This window comes from Oncorhynchus keta, chromosome 25, assembly GCF_023373465.1.
Source record: "Oncorhynchus keta strain PuntledgeMale-10-30-2019 chromosome 25, Oket_V2, whole genome shotgun sequence".
Taxonomy (NCBI): Eukaryota; Metazoa; Chordata; class Actinopteri; order Salmoniformes; family Salmonidae; genus Oncorhynchus; species Oncorhynchus keta.
The window spans coordinates 31,261,289-31,286,678 of NC_068445.1; the positions used below are offsets into that span (position 1 = coordinate 31,261,289).

The following is a 25,390-nucleotide window of genomic DNA, read 5'->3' on the forward strand; positions in this document are numbered from 1 at the left end:
CAAATAAAAACGATTTTAAACGGATATTGGCCCTATCAAATCAGATGCTTTAGTCTTAAGTCAAATATACATTTTGGCTGATAGTGTACATTTTATTGTCTGGTATACATCTACATGTGCGTCTAATTTGTTGTTGGATGGTTTGAGTTGGTTGTGTTTATTTTAGGCTTAATTACCGATATTAGCGCGTTTACTGGTAGTTTGTAGGCTGTGCATCCTTGAATTTCCTCACGTCCTGTGGACCCGCACACACACAGGTGAATAAATAGGTGGGGTATTCCCAACTTTGCATTTTCAATTGAGATGGGTTTCCGAAGACTGTTTTAACACATATTCTCGCACAGGCCCGGGGTTTGCTTTGAGGATGGCTGTGGCCATTCACTCCGACCATAAACCCCAGGCATGTCCCGTAGGCCACAGCTGCGCTGTGTTCTACCCGATTCTAATGCTGATTTGCTCGTTAATAAGATGCCTCTACAGCTGCTTTTCTCTCCCGGCCACGGGGAGCCGTCCCACGGCCATTTTCATGGCCACATCACCTGCGGGCATCCCAAGGTGGCAACCTAAACGAAACCACAGGGGTCTGGAGGGTAAAACGCTTCGTTTCTTATCGGGGTTTAGGTGTGGTGTTCAAATTTCCCATTGCATCCCCGCTTCCAGTCGAGCTACTGTGCTGCTTTTAGTAGGCCTAATTGAACAGGAAATGTGCCACGGTTCAAAGTAAACCATGTGAATAAAGGTGGAGCATACTGCATACCAATTAAGGTTATAAAGTTGACTACAATGCATTTGCCTCAAGTGTAGGCTACTTTATATAGCCTACTCGAGATAATAGCAATTTTTTGTAGACCCAATAATGTGCCATGTCTGGAACTCAATATTTTATAGACAGACCTGCGTAAGCATGGCGGATCTTGCTAAAGCACCATTCTGATTATACCCTAAAAAATACATACTTTTTGCTAACTATAGTCGATACATTTTATTATTGTATTTCATTGAACACTCTTAATTCAGAAGCTTCACTCCATGAACTTTGTGGTGTCTGCATACAAGACCAATTAGTATGTAAGGTTTCTCCTCCCCATTAGCTTTCTCCTTGGTCCATCTAACACCCCGCAGCGAGGGGCTACTGTCATAGGTCTGAGTGGGAATGGGACTGAGCTAGGGGGGGTAACAGCTCAGCTTTAATAAAAACCCCAAACTCCCATGGTCACCACAGACAGGCTGACCAGGAGCACAGGCACAGGAGGGGCCTAGAAAGTCAGAGAATCCAAATCTGTGTGCGCTGTTACGCATCGGTAATTGCGCTGTTACGCATCGGTAATTGCGCTTTTATGCATGTTAAGAATTAATGATAAGGTGAGCTTTTACGCGTGTGTGGACATTGTGGTCTCAGTCATGACCCTCTCCAAGGAGTTTGAAGCGTCCCAGCAGACTAGCTTTCCCCTGGACGCAAATGAGGTAGACGTTGTTGGAGACGACGAGCCTCTCCATGGCCAGCTTCGTCTCTATCGGACCGAGAACACCACCGAACCTAGTTCCTCCGCCGAGTCCAGCGCCGAACTGGACTGCTCTGAGTTCGACTCGTCCGGGGAGAGCGAGAACAGTTTCTGTGCAGACGCGCCTTCATCGGGGAGACCACAGAACGGTTCTGTAAAGCCCCCGTATTCCTACATCGCTCTCATCACCATGGCGATCCTACAGAGTCCTCTGAAGAAACTGACACTGAGTGGCATCTGCGACTTCATTAGCAGCAAGTTCCGCTACTATCGGGAGAAGTTTCCGGCGTGGCAGAACTCCATCAGGCACAACCTGTCACTCAACGACTGCTTTGTAAAGATTCCGAGGGAGCCTGGAAACCCAGGCAAAGGCAACTACTGGTCTCTGGACCCCGCATCTGAGGACATGTTTGACAACGGCAGCTTTCTCCGGCGCAGGAAGAGGTTTAAGAGAAACCAGCCGGAGTGTGTGAAAGATGGACTCATGTTCTACCCAAACTTCAACTGTTACCGGCCTTACGTGCGACCTTACTGCGTCCAAGGCCAAGTGAGCGCACCGGCTGCCCCACTCCCGTATATGCCCGTTCAGGACGGGCTTGTGATGCCACCTTCCTCCTACTTACCGTACCCGAGAATAAGCAGCAGCGGTAAGGTTGTTTCCCCCAGAGACTTCAGAATGCAACTTTACGCAGCAACACCTGCAGAACAGAAGCCTGCGCGCGATACCCAGATAAAGTGTTCATTCAGTATTGACAGCATTATGAGTAAAACCTCTCCTTCTATACCACAGAACACAAATCCACAGAACTCCAACTCTCATTGTTCTATTGACTATGGTAATCTCCTCACGGGTCCCGCTAGTTGTTTCGTTCCGAGCCTGCGTCCAGCTCCAAGGACTCCATTCTGCCCAAGTGCAATGTTGAGCGCACCCCCTTTAATAACAGAGGGTATTCAAATGTCTCATCCTCGTTGTTAAAGTGTTTGTTTGTAGTAGCTATAACCAAATAAATATCTGTGTCTAAGTGATACAATTCTATAGGCTTAATGGAGAGACGTTTACGCATTTCTCAGAGAAATTATTAAAACTGCATGTCATTTGTGTTCATTCCACGTTGAATATGTCAAAAGAGGTTCATGTAAATAAGAAGGCTGATAATATATTTGTTAAAATATGGTGTCAATGTGAAAATGGAAATAAAAGTGGAAACACTTTTGCCAATTGTATAGAAAATAGGCCTACATTGTATTGTGATTTTCCCGAATGTTTCGACATTGAAATGAAGCAATAAATATTTTTGATCATACCGTGAGATTTGTTTTGCTGTCTTTGATTACTTATTTCCTTCAACACATTTATTTACACCTTACAATTAACTGCGAAATATGTATTATATTAGAACAAAATAGCCTGAGGAAATACTTGCACCTAAAGATTTCCAAACAGGCTTACTTCGCAAATAAGCTAAATAGGCCTCTGAACAGCAACATATATTAATTACTTAATATCTTGACATTGTGAATTATTATAAGACTATATATTGTTAGTCTTTGCTGTACTTAGCGAAACATAACTCTTGTTTTTCACTAAAACCGGTCAGTCAGTGTGAATTTCGTTCCCTATTTAGTTTTATTGCAAATACATGTTTTGCAATATTTAATTGAATTGTTGTTAAGTACATATAAAGATACATATTAAGATACATTGGATCTGCATCTAGCCATAGGCCAGTTCAATATGCAATGCTACCACCGTGTGGCAGCATTGCATAGAAAACGTTTACTACCTACAGCGAGGCTATTTTGTGTTGGCATATTTTGTATAGTTTATTTCACGTTATTGCATGAAATCAATGCAATCCAAATACATACAATTACTGTTAGGCTTATGGGACCGCTAGGCCTTTTTTACATTTAGCGATGCACGGTTTTCAATATTTTATTTCGCTCATGGTTGCGCTGTCCACCAAGTTATGCGTCAGTGAACCAGCACATAATGCATCTCTCTCTTTCTCTCTCAATTTATTTCAATTGGCATGTGAAACATGTGTTTACACTGCCAAAGCAATGTAAAGCAATCTCCCTCTCTTATACATACACCGAGAGAGAGAGAGAAGTGCCATTGAATAAGACGCACTCCTTTTCCCCCAGTTTAGTTATTTTGGAAAGGGGGTGGTTTTCATCTTATCCAGTCCATTAGCTTAAAGTAATAATAAAACCAACTCGGGTGTTTTACTTTACCATGAGCTATATTGCCTATTGTCTACAGAGGAGAGTTCTGCTTGGCCATACCAATATCCAACAGTTCGCCCTCGGGTCCTGCCTCATCACTTTTACGCATATGCAAGTTAATTGTCATTGATCGGTCGATAACTGCTTATGCTCGCACACTGACAGTGCTTAGTGCTTTGACTCAAACCGACAAGTGTCGTGGACAGAAGTAGGGTCAGGTTACAGCCGCGACCCGACACAATTCTCCCATCACTCCACCCGGCTATTTTTGGCCAGAGGCACAGCTGATTGTAGGGGCTTTTGGCCCTCCTTGATTTTGGCAGGCGCTTGTCCTTGTGGAAAGTCGGACTTATTTGGAAAAGAGGGAGTTGCCAGGCGGAAGAGAGCACTTGGCTTAACATTACATTATCCTACTTGAACTTTAAAATCCGAAGCTCTCACTGTAAGTTTACTGTATGCATGTGTTAAAAGTACAGTATAACTAGCCTATCTAAAAACCGAGCTGACAAGACAAGGAATTTGTTGAAGGGAAGTTAGCCTATCAGCATAATAGCCATCCCTCAGGAAAACGCTGGAGTGCTGTCATTGCGTCAGCGCGCTTTCCCCCTCGCAATTGCTGGGCCTACTTCTGGAGAACTAGAGCGGACATCACTCGACCTCACATCACTCTCTAACACGGTCCGTCTCCACCTCTATCCAGCATCTGACCTGCAATTTCTGTGACAGACAGAGGCGTCCTCGGTATAGCCAGCTGAAGCGTCCCTCCCAGTGTGTTCTTGTGAGGAGGATGGAGACGAACCCCATTCCCGTGGTAACGGTCCAAACGAACCCGTTCGATGACCAGCGGCCCGGTACCAACGGGCTGCGGCGGAAGACGGAGTTGTTCGAGGGCAAGAAGAACTACCTGCAGAACTACATCCAGAGTTTACTGTCGTCCATCGACCTGAGGGACCGCCAGGGATGTACCATGGTGGTGGGCAGCGACGGACGCTACTTCAGCCGAGCCGCCACCGAGATTATTGTGCAGATGGCCGCCGCCAACGGGGTAAAACAATAATGTCATGCCAGAAAGTTTGGACAGGTTCAGGGTTGGTAATGATGATGATGTTAATAAAGATGATGATAAATTAAGCACAGAACAATAGCTAATCCTTCCCCTAATTCTGACCTTTGCCATTTCATTTAACTCCTAACCCTAATTTTAATCCCTAACTCTAACTCATAGCCTAGCTAACATTAAATAAAATCTAATTGTATTAGTCACGTGCGCCGAATACAACAGGTGTAGGTAGACCTTACCGTAAAATGCTTACTTATGAGCCCCTAACCAACAATGCAGTTTAAAAAAAAATACGATAAGAATAAGAGATAAAAGTAACAGGTAATTAAAGAGCAGCAATAAAATAACTATAGGGAGACTTTAAACAGGGGGGTACTGATACAGAGTCAATGTGCGGGAGCACCGGTTAATTGAGGTAGTATGTACATGTAGGTAGAGTTATTAAAGTGATTGTGCGTAGATTACAACAGCGAGTAGCAGTGGTGTAAAGAGGGGGGAAGGGGGTGGGGTTCAATGCAAATAGTCTGGGTAGTTATTTGACTAGATGTTTAGGAGTCTTATGGCTTGGCGGTAGAAGCAGTTTAGAAGCGTCTTGGACCTAGACCGGAGCCTTCGTAACATATCATATATTTTTCAAATTCATAACATATTGTTCGAATTGTAATTGGTAACATATCATACAAATTGTAATTTGTAACATATCCTATGAATTATAATTTGTAATATATCATATGAAATGGATGATGGACATCCACAAATTAATACATACCATACGAAACGTAACATATCATACTAATTGGAGTGTCCCAGATTTCAATTTACTATGTTAAGTCTACCCCTGTCCAGGTTACTATGTGACTGAATGTCTAGCAACCCAAAGGTAGCATGTTCGAATCCCATCATGGACAACTTTAGCTAATTAGCTACTTTGCAACTACCTGCTCATGCTTCCCCGAACACTAACATTAACCCTTTAACCTAACTCATAACCTTAACTCCTAACCCCAACGCCTAACCCAGCTAACATTAGCCACCTAGCTAACGTTAGCCACAACCATTTGGAATAAGTAACATATCTTACATTTAGAAAATTCATAGCATATTGTACAAATTACAATTTGTAACATATCATAAGAATTGTAATTCATAACATATTGTACATCCACAAATTAATATATACCATACGAAATGTAACATACTAATTGGAGGGTCCCGGATCTAAGTTTACTATGTTACTTCTACACGTGAGTTGTTACAATACTATGTCCTGTGGTTACCTGTGATCTTCTATGTAGAAGAACCCCTTACCTTCTAATGACCTTGTGTAGCTTGTGAGCGTCATAGAATATGTTACATGTATGTGTTTGTGAGAGTCTCAGCTTTTTATAGATAGCTTTTAATAGTTGTAGCTCAAAACATTTGGACTCTACATACGTTTTTGTAAAAAGACCCGGCCCTGGCCCCTTCGGAATCTGTCCTTGTCTCACAAACACTTTACCTCAGTCCCTTTTAATCACACTGACTAATGGTTTGTACTGACAGATGCAGAAGAAATAGACGAATCCAATGGTACAACAAGAAGTTTGTAGCTCAAACACAGTGTTTTAAAGGGGTGGGAAGTGCAAATGTCGCCGGCATCGCAGAGGAACTCATTGGGTTAAGAGCCGAGCTGTAGCATTTTATACCAACTGTAGACAATGGAGTGACTTCTGACTGAGACAGATAGGCCTATACAACGAGTTACAGTAATATACTGTAGACCAGGGGTGTCAAAGTCAAATGGACGGAGGGCCAAATAAAAAATTTAGCTACAAGCCGAGGGCCGGACTGTTCGAATGTTCATTGAAAAATTTTTAAATGACGCATATAGTCTAGTGAACCTAATTGAACCTACTGAAAACCTAACAAATATATTCCAATATGATCAGATAAATAAAGCAATATTTTCTTATGGCTCTGTCAGTAATCTTTAATTTTCAACAGACACAAAAGACAAATTTCCTTTATATAAAAATCCCCATAACATGAACATTAAATGAAAGAAACCGGTATTCAAGGCACCATCAGTAGCCTATATTTTCTATTTTAGCAAAAGTGGGCTAAATTTACTTCAAAGAAAAAAACAATAATAGCAATTTTCTATCATCCACTCAACTGAAATATTTTTAAAATATAATTGGATTGAAATACAATAAAATAAAGTGCAAAAATCTATTAATCAAAAACAACACTTTGTTTAAGGAGAAGTAACATGCAGTGAAAACAAATATTAAACTTTAACTTTTAAACTTGAACTGAGTAAAAACTCTAAATATGTGATTGCACAGTAATGTTCACTTGTTTGAGGTTGAGGGTGATACTTGGTGGTGTCCCATCTTTTCCACAAGTTCATCAATGTTCGGGGTAAGGCTCTGAGCTGAGGAAATCCTCAGAATTGAGTGGAGGTGTTCAGCAGTAAGTCGACTTCTGTGTGATGTTTGTTCAAGTTCATCAAAGAAAACAGTTGTTCACACAGGTATGTGCTGCCAAACATAGACAACGTTTGAGCAGCCTGGATGCGCAGCTGGGGCATTGTGTCGGGGAGGAAACGGGCGAACTCCGCAGCACCCACTGCCGCATATTTTGCCCTCAGTGCATCATTGCATTGGAGGTCAATCAACTCCATTTGGAGGTTTGGTGGTGAGCTTTCCACGTCAACAGCAAATGGATTACCGAGCATTTCCAACCTGCTTTTTTGTGCTTCAAAGTCAGCAAATCGGCGTCGAAAGTCAGCGGCAAGCATACCTATTTTATCAGCCAACTGTGCGCTCGGGAACGCACTGGTAGAGAGCTTCTCTTTCATGGTCTGGCAGCTGGGAAAGTGGCTCAAATTTTCTTTCCGCATCTGCGTCTCCCACAGAGTCAGTTTGGTTTTAAATGCCTTCACTGTACTGTACATATCAGAGATGACACGATCCCGACCCTGCAGCTGCAAGTTCATTGCATTCAGATGACTCGTAATGTCACACAGAAAAGCCATTTCACACAGAAACATTTCGTCTCGGAGTTGTGTTGTGTCTTTCCCTTTGCTGTCCAAGAACAGACAAATCTCCTCACGAAGCTCGAAACATCTTTGAAGCACCTTTCCCTGGCTTAGCCATCGCACCTCTGTGTGATAAGGCAAATCACCATGCTCCGTTTCTAACTCCGTCAGAAATGCCTTGAACTGGCGGTGATTCAAACCTTTGGCTCTGATAAAGTTAACTGTGCGCGTGATGATGCTCATTACATGCTCCATTTTCAAGGCTTTACCGCACAACGCTTCCTGGTGTATGATACAATGATAAGCTGTCAGCTCACTTGTCGCGTTTTCCTCTTGCATCTTTTCCCGTATCTTCGCCACCAGTCCGCTCCTGTGTCCACACATCGCAGGTGCTCCGTCGGTTGTCAAACCCACGAGTTTTTCCCAAGGCAGCTCCATCTCATTTACACATCTTGACACCTCTTCATACAAATCATGCCCCGTAGTTGTGCCATGCATAGGACGTAAAGCCAAAACTCCTCTGTCACGCTTTAGGCTGGAGTCCACTCCGCGGATGAAAATTGACAACTGGGCAATGTCAGAAATGTCGGTGCTCTCATCCACAGCCAAGGAATATGCAATGAAATCTTTTCCTTTTTCACAAGCTGCTCTTTTAGATTGATGGACAACTGGTCTACTCTCTCGGCAATGGTGTTTCTGCTCAGACTCACATTTAAAAAGAGTTGCCTTTTTTCTGGGCAAACTTCGTCACAAACTTTAATCATGCAGTTTTTGATGAAATCCCCTCCGTAAATGGCCGGGCTGATTTAGCGATCTCTTCTGCCAAAATAAAACTGGCCTTGACAGCAGCCTGGCCTTGTGATTTGGCTTTTTTGAACAGAGCCTGTCGAGATTTGAGGCCTCGTTTTTAATTCCTCTGCCTTTTGTAGCCTTTGTTCCATGTCCATATTCTTGTTTTTGTCCGCGTGTTTCGTTTCATAATGTCGTCTCAGATTATACTCTTTCAGTACCGCCACACTTTCTCCACACAGAAGACACACAGGTTTTCCAGCTACCTCCGTGAACAAATACTCCGACTCCCACCTTGTTTGAAACCCCGGTTCTCAGTGTCCACCTTCCGTTTTGCCATTTTTGATGGGTATCTGAAAGTTAATTTTACTGTGATGCTGACAACTGCTGTGCCAATAAATATTGAAATGAAGCAGCCTACTGCTCGGTGCGTCACCGTTGCATTGTGGGAAATGTAGTATTGGTGCGTGTAAAAGATCTGCGGGCTGCCGGCTTGCTGCGGTCTGCGGGCCGGTTCTAATAATAAATCAAGATCATCCCAGGGGCCGTAAAAAACCTTCTCGCGGGCCGGATGTGGCCCGCGGGCCTTGACTCTGACATATGTGCTGTAGACAATGGAGTGACTTCTGACTGAGACAGAGGCCTATACAACGAGTTACAGTAATATACTGTAGACAATGGAGTGACTTCTGACTGAGACAGAGGCCTATACAACGAGTTACAGTAATATACTGTAGACAATGGAGTGACTTCTGACTGAGACAGATAGGCCTATACAACGAGTTACAGTAATATACTGTAGACAATGGAGTGACTTCTGACTGAGACAGAGGCCTATACAACGAGTTACAGTAATATACTGTAGACAATGGAATGACTTCTGACTGAGACAGATAGGCCTATACAACGAGTTACAGTAATATACTGTAGACAATGGAGTGACTTCTGACTGAGACAGAGGCCTATACAACGAGTTACAGTAATATACTGTAGACAATGGAGTGACTTCTGACTGAGACAGATAGGCCTATACAACGAGTTACAGTAATATACTGTAGACAATGGAGTGACTTCTGACTGAGACAGAGGCCTATACAACGAGTTACAGTAATATACTGTAGACAATGGAGTGACTTCTGACTGAGACAGATAGGCCTATACAACGAGTTACAGTAATATACTGTAGACAATGGAGTGACTTCTGACTGAGACAGAGGCCTATACAACGAGTTACAGTAATATACTGTAGACAATGGAGTGACTTCTGACTGAGACAGAGGCCTATATAACGAGTTACAGTAATATACTGTAGACAATGGAGTGACTTCTGACTGAGACAGAGGCCTATACAACGAGTTACAGTAATATACTGTAGACAATGGAGTGACTTCTGACTGAGACAGATAGGCCTATACAACGAGTTACAGTAATATACTGTAGACAATGGAGTGACTTCTGACTGAGACAGATAGGCCTATACAACGAGTTACAGTAATATATTGTAGACAATGGAGTGACTTCTGACTGAGACAGAGGCCTATACAACGAGTTACAGTAATATACTGTAGACAATGGAGTGACGTCTGACTGAGACAGAGGCCTATACTACGAGTTACAGTAATATACTGTAGACAATGGAGTGACTTCTGACTGAGACAGATAGGCCTATACAACGAGTTACAGTAATATACTGTAGACAATGGAGTGACTTCTGACTGAGACAGAGGCCTATACAACGAGTTACAGTAATATACTGTAGACAATGGAGTGACTTCTGACTGAGACAGATTGGCCTATACAACGAGTTACAGTAATATACTGTAGACGTGAGGAATTAAAGGCTTGTATAACTTTCTCCAGATCAGTGACTGAAACAAATGACTTGACTTTAGCTCTATTTCTTAAATGATAAAAGCAGGACTGGACAACCTTCTTGACATTACATTTATGTCAACAATCTTATCCATAGCGAATTACAGTAGTGAGTGTATACATTTTCATACTGGTCACCCATGGGACTCAAACCAGCAACCCAAGGATAATGCCCTACCAACTGAGCCACATGTAGCTCAAAGTTCAGATCAGGTTCAAAGAAGACACCAAGGGTTCTGTCAGGCAGCTTTACATTGGTGGATATAGGACCAAAGCTATTTTCAAACTGGGTTCTATCAAGGTGGGGGATAGATAAAAGAATACTTGGATTTCTTATCATTGAGCTGGAGAAAGATGTCAGACATCCAACATTCACTGTCAGCTAGACACTTGTGTAAGGTAGCCAGGCTAGCTTGATCTGATCCACCCATGCTCACCGAGAAACGTCTGCAACTCAAATATGACCTGAACCAATCGAGGGCAGCGCCGGAGATTCCCATCCACCTCTCCCGCCGGTCGACAAGAATGTTATCAAACTGAGTTCCAAAAGAACTACGATAGATCATTCACGGGAATCGGCAGTCAACAGAAGGTCATTACTAACTTTCAATAAAGAAGTTTCCATGCTGTGAAGTGAGCGGGAGCCAACTGGAATTTTTCTAATAAATTGTACATGCTCAAATGAGCCACCAATAGCTTAAAAACAACTTTTTCTAAAACCTTGGATACAAAGGAAGTTTAGAGATAAGACTATAATTACTCAGTGAGGAAGGGTCTAGATTGGGCTTTTTAAGGAGAGGTTGAACCAGAGCAGTTTCAAATAGGCTGGAAAGGAGCCAGAGGTCAGGGAGCAATTTACAATAGACAGAATGTAACAGTATGCATAACATATTTTAGTAGTCTAGTAGGGATCACATCCAAGAACAACACACACAATTGTCTTAAACAGAATTTTCTCAGAGATCAGAGTAGAGAAGTAGTTCGCTCTTGCATCCTTAACCTCAACATTGTAATTTCTCATCAAATCCTTCATTATCTCATAGAATACTAGAAGTTGTCAGGTCTTCCATTTGCTTCCAGCCTTTCTAAATTCCTTTTTTAAAGCACGAGTGTGATCATTTAAAGTGAGACTCTGGCTGGTGATAGAAGGTCAGACTCTGGTGGATGATTTAAAGTGAGACTGGCAGATTATTTAAAGTGAGACTCTGGCAGATTATTTAAAGTGAGACTCTGGCAGATTATTTAAAGTGAGAGACTGGCAGATTATTTAAAGGGAGACTGGCAGATGATTTAAAGTGAGACTCTGGCAGATGATTTAAAGTGAGACTGGCAGATTATTTAAAGTGAGAGTCTGACAGATTATTTAAAGTGAGACTCTGGCAGATTGTTTAAAGGGAGACTGGCAGATGATTTAAAGTGAGACTCTGGCAGATGATTTAAAGTGAGACTCTGGCAGATTATTTAAAGTGAGAGTCTGACATATTATTTAAAGTGAGACTCTGGCAGATTGTTTAAAGGGAGACTGGCAGATGATTTAAAGTGAGACTGGCAGATTATTTAAAGGGAGACTGGCAGATGATTTAAAGTGAGACTCTGGCAGATGATTTAAAGTGAGACTCTGGCAGATTATTTAAAGTGAGAGTCTGACAGATTATTTAAAGTGAGACTCTGGCAGATTGTTTAAAGGGAGACTGGCAGATGATTTAAAGTGAGACTCTGGCAGATGATTTAAAGTGAGACTCTGGCAGATTGTTTAAAGGGAGACTGGCAGATGATTTAAAGTGAGACTCTGGCAGATTATTTAAAGGGAGACTGGCAGATGATTTAAAGTGAGACTCTGGCAGATGATTTAAAGTGAGACTCTGGCAGATGATTTAAAGTGAGACTCTGGCAGATGATTTAAAGTGAGACTCTGGCAGATTATTTAAAGTGAGACTTGCGGATGATTTAAAGTGAGACTCTGGCAGATGATTTAAAGTGAGACTCTGGCAGATGATTTAAAGTGAGACTCTGGCAGATTATTTAAAGTGAGACTCTGGCAGATTGTTTAAAGGGAGACTGGCAGATTATTTACAGTGAGACTCTGGCAGATGATTTAAAGTGAGACTCTGGCAGATTATTTAAAGTGAGACTCTGGCAGATGATTTAAAGTGAGACTCTGGCAGATTATTTAAAGTGAGACTCTGGCAGATTGTTTAAAGGGAGACTGGCAGATTATTTAAAGTGAGACTCTGGCAGATGATTTAAAGTGAGACTCTGGCAGATTATTTAAAGTGAGAGTCTGACATATTATTTAAAGTGAGACTCTGGCAGATTGTTTAAAGGGAGACTGGCAGATGATTTAAAGGGAGACTGGCAGATGATTTAAAGTAAGACTCTGGCAGATTATTTAAAGGGAGACTGGCAGATGATTTAAAGGGAGACTCTGGCAGATGATTTAAAGTGAGACTCTGGCAGATTATTTAAAGGGAGACTCTGGCAGATGATTTAAAGTGAGACTCTGGCAGATTATTTAAAGGGAGACTCTGGTAGAGTACACTATGCAAAAGATAAGGCTCTCTAATGAGGAACATTTGCCACATGACATAGGGCTACATACAGTACTTGTCTCAATTAATTAATGAAGGTTACCCACCAACACGGCCAGATGGCTGGAGGGGTTGTTTCATTTAGAGAACAAAAAGCCCTGGTTTTAAAGTAACTGTCCAGTGTTTCCAGACTTCTATGAAATATGACCTATAATTAATTACAATATGAGTGAAATTGTATTCCTTCCAAAAAAATGGTAATTAACTATGTTAAAAATCATATTTTCTGTGTTGGAATGGTCTGAGTGTACTCCAACAATAGAATAAATATAAATGTAGTCGGAAGAGCATTTCGTACTATACTCTATGTAAATCTGAGACATTCCAATTAGTATGATATGTTACGTTTCGTATTGTATGTATCAATCCATCATCATATTCGTATCATATGTTACAAATTACAATTCGTATGATATGTTATGAATTGCAATTCATACAATAGGTTATGAATTTGCAAAAAACGTATGATATGTTACGAATTCCAATTTGTTGTGGCTATTGTTAGCTAGGTGGCTAGGTGACTGATGCTATCATTAGCTATCTCTAGGGGTTAGAGTTGGGGTTAAGCTTAGAAGTTAGGTTAGGGTTAGGGGAAAGGTTAGCTAAAATGTTTTAAGGTTAGGGTTAAGGGAAGGGTTAGCTAACAAAGTAGTTGCTAATTAGCTAAAATTGTCCTTGATGAGATTTGAACATCTAAACTTTGGGTTGCTAGATGTTTGCGTTATACGCCTACCCAAGCACCCTCCTTTCATTTTTGCCTTAAGTAAGTCATTTTTACATCAGCCAATGTCACAAAGTGCTATACAGAAACCCAGCCTAAAATCCAAACAGCAATTCATGCAGATGTAGAAGCACGGTGACGAGGAAACACTCCCTAGAAAGGCAGGAACCTAGGAATAAACCTAGAGAAGAACCAGGCTATGAGGGGTGGCCAGTCCTCTTCTGGCTGTGCCGGGTGGAGATTATAACAGTACATGGCCCAAGATGTTCAAATGTTCATAGATGACCAGCAGGGTCAGATAATAATAATAATCGCAATATGATTTCAATATGATTTAGAGTGCCTTCAGAAAGTATTCACACCCCTTGAATTTTTCCACATTTTGTTGTGTTACAGCCTGAATTTATAATAGATTAAATTGAGATGTTGTGTCACTGGCTTACACACAATATGTTTGCAAATTAATTCAACATGAAAAGCTGAAATGTTTTCTTATGCCAAACATAAATAAGTTCAGGAGTAAAAATGTGCTTAACAAGTTAAATAACAAGTTGCATGGACTGTGTGCAATAATATGGTTTAACATGATTTTTCTAATGACCACCTCATCTGTACCCCACACATACAATTATTTGTAAGGTCCCTCAGTTGAGCAGTGAATTTCAAGCACAGATTCAAACACAAAGACTAGGGAGGTTTCCAGTGCCTTGCAAAGAAGGGCACCTGTTGGAGATGGGTAAAAAATAAATCATTAAAAAGCAGACATTGAATATCCCTCTGAGAATAATGAAGTTATTAATTACACTTAGCCACTACAAAGATACAGACGTCCTTCCTAACTCAGCTGCCGGAGAGGAAGGAAACAGCTCAGGGATTTCACCATGAGGCCACGGGTGACTATAAAACAGTTGCAGTGTTTAATGGCTGTGACAGGAGGATGGTTCAACTACATTGTAGTTACTCAACAATACCAACCTAATTGACAGAGTGAAAATAAGGAAGCCTGTACATAATAAAATATTCCAAAACATGCATCCTGTTTGCAACAAGGCACAGAAGTTAAACTGCAAAAAATGTGGAAAAGCCAAATCTACACTGGAGTTGCTTACCAAGAAGACAGAGAATGTTCCTGAGTGGCTAAGTCACAGTTTTGATCTAAATCAACTTGAAAATATATGATAATCGTTGTCGACAAATTATAAACAACCAATTTGCCAGAGCTTGAAGAATGCTAAAAGAATAATGGGTAAATGTTGCACAATCCGGGTGTGGAAAGTTCTTAGAGATTTACACAGGACATCTCACAGCTGTAATCACTGCCAAAGGTGCTTCTACAACGTATTGACTCAGGGGGTCATGTACACATTGATAAAGAGGACAATGTGTAGAGTCCTTTTGAGAGCCACAGTCACAGATTCACAGTCACAGAGTCACAGGGTCACAGAGCCATAGTCACAGAGTTACAGTCACAGAGCCACAGTCACAGAGCCATAGTCACAGTCACAGTGAATACTTAATGTAAAATAGACATTTATGTATTTAATTTTAAATACATTTGCAAAATTTGTAGACTGGTGAATTTTTTTGCAATGTAATCATTTTTGAATTCAGTCTGTAACACAACAAATGTGGAATAAGTCAAGGGGTGTGAATACTTTCTGAAGGCACTGTAGGTCCTAAAGCCTATCCCAGTGTCAGCATGTGTGTTTGCGCATGTCTGCTTGAATGGCCATTACCCGTTAGTCCGTTACCCAATTCCGCAGAGCGCTTGGAAAGGACAGTGTTCTCAGATCTATGCGATATCAAGCTTGGTGAAGTGCCAAAGGAAAATCTGAGGGGAATGTATTTGTTTTGAGATGGGTCTGTTTTTTTGCTGGCCCAGCCAAATGTCTCCTGCCTGCCTTATCGGCTGTTCCATCCCTCGTCCACTCCTTTCCTGCCCACGCCTCTCAAGGCTTGGGGGATACCCAGTCAGTTTAGTGGCCACAAGCCAAACTCAGGATATAAGCGCTGGGAAGACCTTGAACAAATATTTGTGAAATGCTGGGGGCAGAGTATGGAATGATGATAGGCCTATAACAGGGTTGCTGACAGGGCATGGCAGATGTAAAGTGCAAAGGGCCCTATTGATCCAAAGCGGTGTCTGCCAAATGTGCTTCTACAAAGTATTGACTCAGGGGTGTGAATACTTATGTAAATGACATATTTCTGTATTTCATTTTCAATCAATTTGCAAACATTTATATATATTTTTTTCACTTTGTTGTTATGGGGTATTCTCTCTCTCTCTCTCTCTCTCTCTCTCTCTCTCTCTCTCTCTCTCTCTCTCTCTCTCTCTCTCTCTCTCTCTCTCTCTCTCTCTCTCTCTCTCTCTCTCTCTCTCTCTCTCTCTCTCTCTCTCTCTCTCTCTCTCTCTCTCTCAAGGGCTTTATTGGTATGGGAAACGTATGTTAACATTGCCAAAGCAAGTGAAATAGATGATAAACAAAAGTGTAATAAACAATAAAAATGTACAGTAAATATTACACTCACAGAAGTTCCAAAAGAATAATGACATTTCAAATGTCATATTATGTATATATACAGTGTTCTAATGATGTGCAAATAGTTAAAGTACAAAAGGGAAAATAAATAAACATAAATATAGCTCTCTCAATCTCTCTGAATCAAGAAGTGAGGAGATTGCTCCAACGTCATAAAAATGAATTCCCCGTGAATGAGGACACTTTTATTTAGAGTAGTTGAAACACTAGCCTAGGGCCAAAACATGTGAGACTTTGCTTCAGTAAATGGATGTAGACGCCGAAGATGACCGTCTGGAATGTAACCTAGTCTGAGGGTTGTAATACGTCTGCATCCTTCCCTTCATCGGTGCCAACTTCTGGACGCTTCTGGAAAGATGACGCCCTGAGCATCATGACAGGAGCCATGTGGCCCGTTCTAAAAAATAACACGTGACAAAAGAGATGAAGCTTGTTACAATAAAGAAATGTAAATTAAATCATTCTGTAGGCTGAAGCTACACTGAGCTCGTCTACAATAATAGGCCTTTTTATTACTGAGTTGCAATTTTTGTACATGCTTTAGTGTTGAATAATAATGCATTGTACAATTACTGTATGTACTATATCCCTACATGTTCACGTAAAGTAATCACCTCTATAGGTCCCAGAATGAGATTCATTCAGCTGAAGTTCCTTCAACTCTCTCTCTGTCTGTGTGTCTGTCAGATTGGCCGTCTGGTGATTGGCCACAACGGCCTCCTGTCCACCCCTGCTGTGTCCTGCATCATCAGGAAGATCAAGGCCATTGGTGGAATCATTCTGACAGCCAGTCACAACTCAGGAGGCCCCGGGGGAGATTTTGGGGTCAAATTCAATGTGGCCAATGGAGGTGAGGCGATAATTTGACTGATTACTGTCAATCTGCCAGCTGTCAGTAAGTTAAAGGATTGATGGATGTCTTCCTACCTAAGTAATTTTCTTGCCCCAGATTCTTCTGCTTGCTCTTGTTGGCTTTAGGTTGTAATTGAGCACTTTGAGATATATGCATTTGTTAAAGGTGCTATACAAATACAAGATTGGTGGTTTATTAACTGAGGTGAGGGAGTTGGCACCATAGTCCTTTCATAGCCCCAGCAGCTATCCATGTTTTCTTTAAAAAAGGAAGACTCATATTCTCGGAGTGCCATCATGGACCGGCCTTCCTCCCAAGTCCCCAGGGCTTTGCTGTGGAATCAAATCAAATCAAAGTGTATTTGTCACATGCTTAAAATCTCAGTCATCTTCCAGTCATATACATAGATCAAAGTGGTGTTGCTCTCCTCATCTCACACCAGTTATCTCTGTGACTCTGTGACTATGGCTCTGTGACTGTGACTCTGTGACCGTGGCTCTGTGACTGTGAATCTGTGACTGTGGCTCTCAAAAGAACTCTACACAATGTCTTCTTTATGAATGTCTACATGACCCCAGTTGCTTCGTCATAATCCCAGTAGCTTCTTACAATCTCACATATAGCATATTATGCATTGCTAATACACTATATTGCTAATACACTGCATTAATATGGAGTTGGTCCCCCTTTGCTGCTATAACAGCCTCCACTCTTCTGGGAAGGCTTTTCACTAGATGTTGGAACATTGCTGCAGGGACTTGCTTCCATTCAGCCTCAAGAGCATTAGTGAGGTCGGGCACTGATGTTGGGCGATTAGGCCTGGCTCGCAGTCAGCATTCCAATTAATCCCAAAGGTGTTCGATGGGGTTGAGGTCAGGGCTCTGTGCAGCCCAGTGAAGATCTTCCACACCGGTCGCGACAAACCATTTCGTTATGGACCTCGCTTTGTGCATGGGGGCATTGTCATGCTGAAACAGGAAAGGGCCTTCCCCAAATTGTTTCCACAAAGTTGGAAGCACAGAATCATCTAGAATATCATTGTATGCGGTAGCGGTAAGATTTCCCTTCACTGGAACTAACAGGCCAGAACCATGAAAAACAGACCATTATTCCTCTTCCACCAAACTTTACAGTTGGCACAATGCATTGGGGCAGGTAGCGTTCTCCTGGCATCCGTCAAACCCAGATTCGTTCAGTGGATTGCCAGATGATGAAGCATAATTCATCACTCTAGAGAACACGTTTCCACTGCTATAGAGTCCAGTGGCAGCGAGCTTTCCACCATTCCAGCTGACGCTTCCTATTGCGAATGGTGATCTTAGGCTTGTGCTCCTGACGACCGTTATTGTGCTGACGTTGCTTCCAGAAGCAGTTTGGAACTCGGTAGTGAGTGATGCAACCGAGGACAAAGATTTTTACGTTCTACGCACTTCAGCAGTCAGTGGTCCCGTTCTGTGAGCTCGTGTGGCCTACCACTTTGCGGCTGAGCCGTTGTTGCTCCTAGACGTTTCCAGTCCACAATAACAGCACTTACAGTTGACCGGGGAAGCTCTAGAACTGACAAGTTGGAAAGGTGACATCCAATGACGGTGCAACGTTGAAAGTCACAGAGCAATTCAGTAAGGCCGATGTTTGTCTATGGAGATTGCATGGCGGTGTGCTCAATTTTATACGGCTGTCAGCAACGGGTGTGGTTGACATAGCTGAATCTAGTCATTTGAAGCGGTGTCCTGTCCACATACTTTTGTATGTATAGTATATATAATATGACTTCTCAGTAATATGACTTCTCAATATAGAGAAAAATGTTATTTAACTTCTTATGAATACTCAACGGTGGTGCCTTATTTCTAACACACACCATAGGCTTCTATCACTCTTGTTAAACAGGTATAACAACAACAATTGACCAGCAATAGGCCACTTCATTTGAAAACAACAGTTTCCATGGTAACTGTGTCCTCTCCCCCCGATAGGCCCGTCTCCGGACACAGTGATGGAGAAGATTGCCCAGGTGAGCAGGACCCTGGAGGAGTACACCATCTGTCCTGACCTCCACATAGACCTGGCCAGACTGGGACGCCACGACTTTGACCTGGAGAACAAGTTCAAACCCTTCAGAGGTACTGGACACACACAGAGCACACATGCGCCATGCTACTCTCACACGTGCCATAGACCACACATACACTCTGTTCTTGCATGCAAAGTAGCATATGTACTATTGGGTATACACACAATACTCCTCTCCTGTCCTGTGTGTTGGTAGTTGAGATAGTGGACTCAGTGGAGGTGTACCTCAACCTGCTGAGAACCATCTTTGACTTCAGCGCCATCAAGACCCTTCTGACAGGACCTGAACAGCTGAAGATACGCGTAGACGCCATGAATGGAGGTAAGATAACACTCGCAAAGACCAGATTGGTAACAGTATTGTATCAGGCGCTCACTGCTGTGGTATGTTCATGGTGTTCTATTCTATTTTATTATTTTCTATTCTATTGTCAGTGATGGGTCCGTATGTGCGGCGTATCCTGTGTGATGAGCTGGGTGCTCCTGCCAACGCTGCCGTCAACTGTGTCCCCCTGGAGGACTTTGGGGGCCGGCCTCCAGAGCCCAGCCTCACATATGCAGCCCCATTGGTCGATGCCATGAAGGGTGGAGACTTTGGTTTCGGAGCTGCGCTCGATGCAGACGGGGTGAGACAGCTGAAACTGAGAGGAGGAGAGAAACAGTGGATGTATTAATGCAAAGTACTAGAATACACATTCTGGAGAGCTGATGAGCATGTTTGAATCTGCTAAAATGGGCAGGTTTTATACTTTTGGGACTATTCCTTTGGTTCCATGACAGCAAGCCAAATCAAGCACTGGACCTATGTGGACACAGGGGAACTTGGGAACTTGGAATTGCCATGTTTTTGTCTGTATTTATATGCTGGTCAATAACAGGATGTTAAGCAATGGAACCAGCTAATATCTGTGACAAAACAAACGTCACATTTTTTCCATAACATTTTCACATAGTAATTTCTAGCAGTGCCATGCTCACGCACACTCAATTACCTAGCCTAGCATCAGGAGAATTATGTTACTGTATTGCGTCCTATTGGAGCCCTCCCCCGGTGCTCACGATGATGAATCTTCGTAGGAAGTAGGTGTCCCATACATTTGATTTGATTGTGACAGATGTAATTAAAACAACAGTTTATCAACTGATAGGGACGGGAGTAACAACGATATTCATCTTTAACATGATGTTTTTCTCAATGATGTATTGGTTAGTTCTCCATGGATTGTTGTCTGGTTGAAGAGGGTATGTATTGGTGTGTGTATTCGCAGGACCGGTATATGATCCTGGGTGAGAATGGTTTCTTTGTGAACCCATCAGACTCCTTGGCTGTCATGGCTGCCAACCTCTCCTGCATCCCCTACTTCAGACAGCTGGGGCTAAAGGGCTTCGCTAGGAGTATGGCAACCAGCACTGCCCTAGACAGGTAGGACACGCACACACACCACGGTCCGTTTACCCTGTGCCTTTTTTGTCTTTGGGTTCAAAGGGAAAAATAGAACCAGGTGTGGATGGCTGCTGGGGGAAATGCTCCACAGGACTTTATCATTTTTCAACTTCCATATTTCTCATCAACACCTAACCCTGCACCCCCTGCTCATCACCTGACCCCCTCTCCCTCCCACCCTCACCCATCTCTCTCTCTTTACCCCCCTCTCAATCGTCTCTCTCTGTCTCTCTTTCTCCCTCTCTCTCTCTCTGTCTCTCTTTCTCTCTCTCTCGCTCTCTTCCTCTCTCTATTCCCTCCCTCTCTCCCCCACTCTGACCCCAATCCACAAATACCTGCCCTGGTCAATTCTCTGAAGAGATTAGATGCCTTAGAGTGGAGAATCACCCTCTATGAATGGCGTTGTGAGCTCACACACACACACACACACACACACACACACACACACACACACACACACACACACACACACACACACACACACACACACACACACACACACACACACACACACACACACACACACACACCTCATATGTATACATCTGTGTTTTATGTCTCTGTTTGATTGATTTTATAAACACATAGACAAGTTGTACACACACACACACACACAGTCTTACACACGCGCACACACACACACACACAGCAGTGTTAATTTTGGCAGATATTTTAGATTTCGTTTTAGTCTTTATGGCTAAAATACGTTTTAGTCTTTGTCACATTTTGTCATTTCATCCTACTTAGTTTTAGTTGTCGACTCAAACTCTGGACAATTTTAGTTTAGTTTTAGTCAGTAATTTTGTCATATATTTATCAGCGCATTTTTTCTCCATGAAATAATTCATATTTACCTTCCATGATGTGCACATTAAGATAGCCTTGTTCAACTAGTCTTACTATCCCCCCATATAGCTGGCACACTTCTATTGTACCGTATAGGCCACAAATCCTTGGCTGCTGGTTAAACAATTTAGGCATATGCTCTTTTCTCCCTGTCATAGCCTTGAGATGAGGGTAAATAACATTGATTCCATTTAAAAGGGGAGAATCTGAGCTTTCCAACAATGCCAGTAATATTACTGTACTCCTAATTATTCAGCAAGTATCATTACAAAAAACAACTGTGAGATGAATAACTGCACATGGGATGTGATCAAAGCTATCTTAGGTTAGCTCCAGTTGAAGTGGGCTGCACATCAGTTCAAAAGAGACTGAAATGACTGAAGTGACAGCCTGAGCTGTGTGGGAGAGCCTGGCAGATCAGGGCCTCGTTTCCCAGTTGCAATGTAACTTAAGCATTACGATGATCGTACCAGTTGTGATGTAACTTAAGCATTATGATGATCGTACTAGTTGTGATGTAACTTAAGCATTACGATGATCGTACTAGTTGCGATGTAACTTAAGCATTACGATGATCGTACCAGTTGTGATGTAATTTAAGCATTATGATGATCGCACCAGTTGCGATGTAACTTAAGCATTACGATGATCGTACCAGTTGCGATGTAACATAAGCATTACGATGATTGTACTAGTTGTGATGTAACTTAAGCATTACGATGATCGTACTAGTTGCGATGTAACTTAAGCATTACGATGATCGTACCAGTTGCGATGTAACTTAAGCATTACGATGATCGTACCAGTTGCGATGTAACTTAAGCATTACGATGATCGTACCAGTTGTGATGTAACTTAAGCATTACGATGATCGTACCAGTTGTGATGTAACTTAAGCATTACGATGATCGTACCAGTTGCGATGTAACTTAAGCATTATGATGATCGTACCAGTTGCGATGTAACTTAAGCATTACGATGATCGTACCAGTTGCGTTGTAACTTAAGCATTACGATGATCGTACCAGTTGCGATGTAACTTAAGCATTACGATGATCGTACCAGTTGCGATATAACTTAAGCATTACGATGATCGTACCAGTTGCGATGTAACTTAAGCATTATGATGATCGTACCAGTTGTGATGTAACTTAAGCATTACGATGATCGTACCAGTTGCGATGTAACTTAAGCATTATGATGATCGTACCAGTTGCGATGTAACTTAAGCATTACGATGATCGTACCAGTTGTGATGTAACTTAAGCATTACGATGATCGTACCAGTTGTGATGTAACTTAAGCATTACGATGATCGTACCAGTTGTGATGTAACTTAAGCATTACGATGATCGTACCAGTTGTGATGTAACTTAAGCATTACGATGATCGTACCAGTTGTGATGTAACTTAAGCATTACGATGATCGTACCAGTTGCGATGTAACTTAAGCATTATGATGATCGTACCAGTTGTGATGTAACTTAAGCATTACGATGATCGTACCAGTTGTGATGTAACTTAAGCATTATGATGATCGTACTAGTTGTGATGTAACTTAAGCATTACGATGATCGTACTAGTTGCGATGTAACTTAAGCATTACGATGATCGTACCAGTTGTGATGTAATTTAAGCATTATGATGATCGTACCAGTTGCGATGTAACTTAAGCATTACGATGATCGTACCAGTTGCGATGTAACTTAAGCATTACGATGATCGTACCAGTTGCGATGTAACATAAGCATTACGATGATTGTACTAGTTGTGATGTAACTTAAGCATTACGATGATCGTACTAGTTGCGATGTAACTTAAGCATTACGATGATCGTACCAGTTGCGATGTAACTTAAGCATTACGATGATCGTACCAGTTGCGATGTAACTTAAGCATTACGATGATCGTACCAGTTGTGATGTAACTTAAGCATTACGATGATCGTACCAGTTGTGATGTAACTTAAGCATTACGATGATCGTACTAGTTGCGATGTAACTTAAGCATTACGATGATCGTACCAGTTGTGATGTAATTTAAGCATTATGATGATCGCACCAGTTGCGATGTAACTTAAGCATTACGATGATCGTACCAGTTGCGATGTAACATAAGCATTACGATGATTGTACTAGTTGTGATGTAACTTAAGCATTACGATGATCGTACTAGTTGCGATGTAACTTAAGCATTACGATGATCGTACCAGTTGCGATGTAACTTAAGCATTACGATGATCGTACCAGTTGCGATGTAACTTAAGCATTACGATGATCGTACCAGTTGTGATGTAACTTAAGCATTACGATGATCGTACCAGTTGTGATGTAACTTAAGCATTACGATGATCGTACCAGTTGCGATGTAACTTAAGCATTATGATGATCGTACCAGTTGCGATGTAACTTAAGCATTACGATGATCGTACCAGTTGCGTTGTAACTTAAGCATTACGATGATCGTACCAGTTGCGATGTAACTTAAGCATTACGATGATCGTACCAGTTGCGATGTAACTTAAGCATTACGATGATCGTACCAGTTGCGATGTAACTTAAGCATTATGATGATCGTACCAGTTGTGATGTAACTTAAGCATTACGATGATCGTACCAGTTGCGATGTAACTTAAGCATTATGATGATCGTACCAGTTGCGATGTAACTTAAGCATTACGATGATCGTACCAGTTGTGATGTAACTTAAGCATTACGATGATCGTACCAGTTGTGATGTAACTTAAGCATTACGATGATCGTACCAGTTGTGATGTAACTTAAGCATTACGATGATCGTACCAGTTGTGATGTAACTTAAGCATTACGATGATCGTACCAGTTGTGATGTAACTTAAGCATTACGATGATCGTACCAGTTGCGATGTAACTTAAGCATTATGATGATCGTACCAGTTGTGATGTAACTTAAGCATTACGATGATCGTACCAGTTGTGATGTAACTTAAGCATTATGATGATCGTACTAGTTGTGATGTAACTTAAGCATTACGATGATCGTACTAGTTGCGATGTAACTTAAGCATTACGATGATCGTACCAGTTGTGATGTAATTTAAGCATTATGATGATCGTACCAGTTGCGATGTAACTTAAGCATTACGATGATCGTACCAGTTGCGATGTAACTTAAGCATTACGATGATCGTACCAGTTGCGATGTAACATAAGCATTACGATGATTGTACTAGTTGTGATGTAACTTAAGCATTACGATGATCGTACTAGTTGCGATGTAACTTAAGCATTACGATGATCGTACCAGTTGCGATGTAACTTAAGCATTACGATGATCGTACCAGTTGCGATGTAACTTAAGCATTACGATGATCGTACCAGTTGTGATGTAACTTAAGCATTACGATGATCGTACCAGTTGTGATGTAACTTAAGCATTACGATGATCGTACCAGTTGCGATGTAACTTAAGCATTATGATGATCGTACCAGTTGCGATGTAACTTAAGCATTACGATGATCGTACCAGTTGCGTTGTAACTTAAGCATTACGATGATCGTACCAGTTGCGATGTAACTTAAGCATTACGATGATCGTACCAGTTGCGATGTAACTTAAGCATTACGATGATCATACCAGTTGCGATGTAACTTAAGCATTATGATGATCGTACCAGTTGTGATGTAACTTAAGCATTACGATGATCGTACCAGTTGCGATGTAACTTAAGCATTATGATGATCGTACCAGTTGCGATGTAACTTAAGCATTACGATGATCGTACCAGTTGTGATGTAACTTAAGCATTACGATGATCGTACCAGTTGTGATGTAACTTAAGCATTACGATGATCGTACCAGTTGTGATG

General features: G+C 41.7%; 2 protein-coding genes across 5 annotated transcripts in view; both read left to right on the top strand.

The window, feature by feature from the left end:
* The first annotated feature begins 137 nt into the window (after positions 1–137).
* On the top strand, positions 138–2,794 carry LOC118376733 (forkhead box protein D5-B-like). Its single transcript, XM_035763488.1, has one exon. The coding sequence runs from the start codon at positions 1,342–1,344 to the stop codon at positions 2,476–2,478; it is 1,137 nt and encodes a 378-aa protein (XP_035619381.1). The 5' UTR covers positions 138–1,341; the 3' UTR covers positions 2,479–2,794.
* Positions 2,795–4,019: 1,225 nt separating this feature from the next.
* The window catches only part of LOC118376732 (phosphoglucomutase-like protein 5), a 61,748-nt gene continuing 40,377 nt past the window's right edge, over positions 4,020–25,390 (top strand). For 3 of the 4 annotated variants that reach the window (XM_052479095.1, XM_052479093.1, XM_052479094.1), the window contains exons 1-6: positions 4,020–4,776; positions 17,014–17,176; positions 19,156–19,302; positions 19,449–19,574; positions 19,688–19,878; positions 20,521–20,675. In XM_052479095.1, coding sequence (XP_052335055.1) covers positions 4,519–4,776; positions 17,014–17,176; positions 19,156–19,302; positions 19,449–19,574; positions 19,688–19,878; positions 20,521–20,675 — 1,040 coding nt within the window. In that variant the 5' untranslated portion in view covers positions 4,020–4,518. The remainder of the gene's footprint in view (positions 4,777–17,013; positions 17,177–19,155; positions 19,303–19,448; positions 19,575–19,687; positions 19,879–20,520; positions 20,676–25,390) is intronic. The other variant, XM_052479096.1, reaches the window with a different exon arrangement.

Excerpts from the sequence above, each read along its gene's own strand:
- LOC118376733 (XM_035763488.1), top strand. The coding sequence starts at position 1,342 with ATGTTAAGAATTAATGATAAGGTGAGCTTTTACGCGTGTGTGGACATT.